Here is a 2,545-nt window from a genome sequence, read left to right as displayed (position 1 = left end):
AAACTTGGTCAACATTTCCAACTTAAACTTCTAAAATGAGAATCATTCTTCCCAATTTATCCCGAACACTCGAAAATCGAATCCGACCATACACGCAAGTCATAATACACAATATGAAGTCACTTAGGACCTTGAACCACTGAACGGAACGCTAAAGCTCAAAATGAACGATCGAGTCGTTACAACATTTCAAATGTAAAATGTGTAAATCCCATTACAAATCTGTTTTGTACAAAATAACTGAGCCGAAAATTAAAATACAAGCCAAGATGGTCAGACGAAAACATGTAAACAAACATTTATTTTCATAATAATAACTTACTATTACAAGAAAACGTACTAAAGATTATGACAGAAAACTTCTATGAAGCATTCTTTTATTAAGATCCATCACGTATTATATTTGGTACTCCCACAAACTGCATGCAGAAAGAATGTATGTATATTAATGCTCCACACTCTTCGTAATTATTACTTTTTGGATTACTAATCCTCCTTTCCATTTTCCACTCCAGACTTCATAGAGCCCAAAATAAAGCTTGTTCTCGTCATTGCCAGCTTGTCCTACTGTAACGGTAAGATTGTTGGGTACGACATATATTCCATCGGAATTGGTAGGACCATCTTTTGTCAAATTCAGTTTCTTCCATAAGCTTCCGCTTCCAGATTTGGCCATAAAGTAGATGGGTAAATCATTCCAGCCAAATGCATCTGGTGTCAATTTCAGCTGGAACTTAACATCATATGTTACGTTTGGCTCTACTTTGTCACAATATCCTGTTACCTCTAGCCAACTTACTTGTACAAGTTCTGCTGGTTCTTTCCTGTTCATCAAATCCAACATTAGATGATGCAAAATCATATCATTCAATGTACCACTTAAATTTTCTTATAACAATAACGTTGCGCGCACCTCAACTATTTTATCAAGTACAACCTCCACCAAAATAGGCAAGTAGTGACCGAACCACATGTAAAACCACATGTGCAAATAGTGTATAAACAAATTTATATGTGTGTGCTTGTGTCCGTAAATATTTTAATCCCTTTAACATAAGAGAAGCTTTTAGTATAATAGCAAATGTGGTTTTACTTTTGTTTGAAGTTATAGGTTCAAATCCCAAGTGCACCATTAATTTAGTACAAGTAACAAGTAACTTTGTTCACCATAATCTAGGCAGATAATAAAATCACCTAACTTTTTTTCTCTTTGGTGGGATTTCAACTCTGATTTTTCGTGGTTTACATTCATTTTCATTGACTACTAGGCTTACCCTTGGACGGGTAATTTTAGATTTTTTTGTTTTCTTATTGGGGAGGAGAAGGGGGGAGGGGTACGTTTAGTAGCTGAATTACTCTATCTCCAAAAATATTCACTCTTCAAGTTGTTCAATTACGACCTAATCTATTCTATCTTCTCATAAGATATGTTCAAAGTGATAAAATATATATACTTACCCTTGAGGTAATTTCCAATATCGTGCATCCTTTCCCCAAATGATATTAAGGGCTGACGGATAAATTTCGAACTGCAAGCACAATAATTAAATATGTCAAACCATTAGTTTGATTTAGTTTTGACTAGACTAAGTTTTTTGCTCTTCAAGCAAGAAAATCACCATCGAATAAACATTTGGTCCTAGCAAATTAATCAATTTTTTCATAGCATCAGAGAAAAGTATTAATTCCCTTTAATGCATTGACGCAAAGAGCAAAAGTAAACAAAATGATGAGTTGAAGGCAAAAGCGTTATAGTAAGCTTAAAGATGAGAGAAATTACAGTAGAGCTTGTGAAAATATAAAGAAGAATAAGTAAAGAAAGAGGTAAAGAATCAAGAGAAAAATGAAGATCAAACTAAACGTACCCCATTTTTTATTTCGTTGGAGTCATGATTTCCTTCATAGTGTGAGTTTGAATCCATGTAGAAGTTACTTCTGAACGTTTCACTAACTTATAAAGAATTGAAATATTTGAGTTTATTGTTCGCGTGCAACCACATATATATAGCCAGGGATCTAGGGTCCGCAGGGTTATTGTCGAACTTTTTAAAGTGAAGTGCCAGCTTCTATCCACACACGCACACGCACACTCACCCATACACACAGAGGAATACCACCTAGGGATGTGTGGGACAGTCAAGAACCTTTTATCTTTCATTAGAAGTTTAAGATTCGAGTTTTAGAATTTAAAAATTATTCAACAGAGAAGGCGTAACGTTCTTTAATTAGTGGACCTATTCAGCACGAGCCGAATTAATTAACCGAGACAATAAATTTCAGATATAGAATAGTTTTAAAAAATGGAATCAAGTAAGGAGTAAGACAGATGGAAAGGGAAATTCTTCTTTTGCACTTGAATTGCAAGCTTCACACACAATGCCATACACGACTTGTAAAGATGTACCATATGGTTCGTATTCTCACACGCTAAGTATCACATCTATACGTACCAATTGCTTGGAGAATGTTTCCAATCTTTATGTCGTTTTCGTCACTTTTACTGACCATTACTTGGATTCGGGTTAACCGAGCGAGGAGGGAAGAC

At 35.0% G+C, this 2,545-nt stretch overlaps 1 protein-coding gene across 1 annotated transcript; it reads right to left on the bottom strand.

Moving 5' to 3' along the window:
• Nucleotides 1-280: 280 nt before the first annotated feature.
• On the bottom strand, nucleotides 281-2,017 carry LOC107809840 (protein PHLOEM PROTEIN 2-LIKE A9-like). Its single transcript, XM_016634535.2, has 3 exons — nucleotides 1,866-2,017; nucleotides 1,459-1,529; nucleotides 281-824 (listed from the first exon to the last, which is right to left on the bottom strand). Exons 1-3 carry the CDS (start codon nucleotides 1,920-1,922, stop codon nucleotides 446-448), a joined length of 507 nt encoding a protein of 168 aa, XP_016490021.2. The 5' UTR covers nucleotides 1,923-2,017; the 3' UTR covers nucleotides 281-445.
• Between the last annotated feature and the right edge of the window lie 528 nt (nucleotides 2,018-2,545).

Source organism: Nicotiana tabacum, chromosome 17 (genome assembly GCF_000715075.1).
Source record: "Nicotiana tabacum cultivar K326 chromosome 17, ASM71507v2, whole genome shotgun sequence".
Taxonomy (NCBI): domain Eukaryota; kingdom Viridiplantae; phylum Streptophyta; class Magnoliopsida; order Solanales; family Solanaceae; genus Nicotiana; species Nicotiana tabacum.
This window is presented reverse-complemented; position numbering and strand designations above follow the sequence as displayed.

Coding starts and splice junctions, on each gene's coding strand:
- LOC107809840 (XM_016634535.2), bottom strand. CDS start 1,922: ATGGATTCAAACTCACACTATGAAGGAAATCATGACTCCAACGAAATA. Junction 1,530..1,865: donor CCAACGAAATAAAAAATGGG/GTACGTTTAGTT, acceptor TTGTGCTTGCAG/TTCGAAATTTATCCGTCAGC. Junction 825..1,458: donor TATTGGAAATTACCTCAAGG/GTAAGTATATAT, acceptor TTTGATGAACAG/GAAAGAACCAGCAGAACTTG.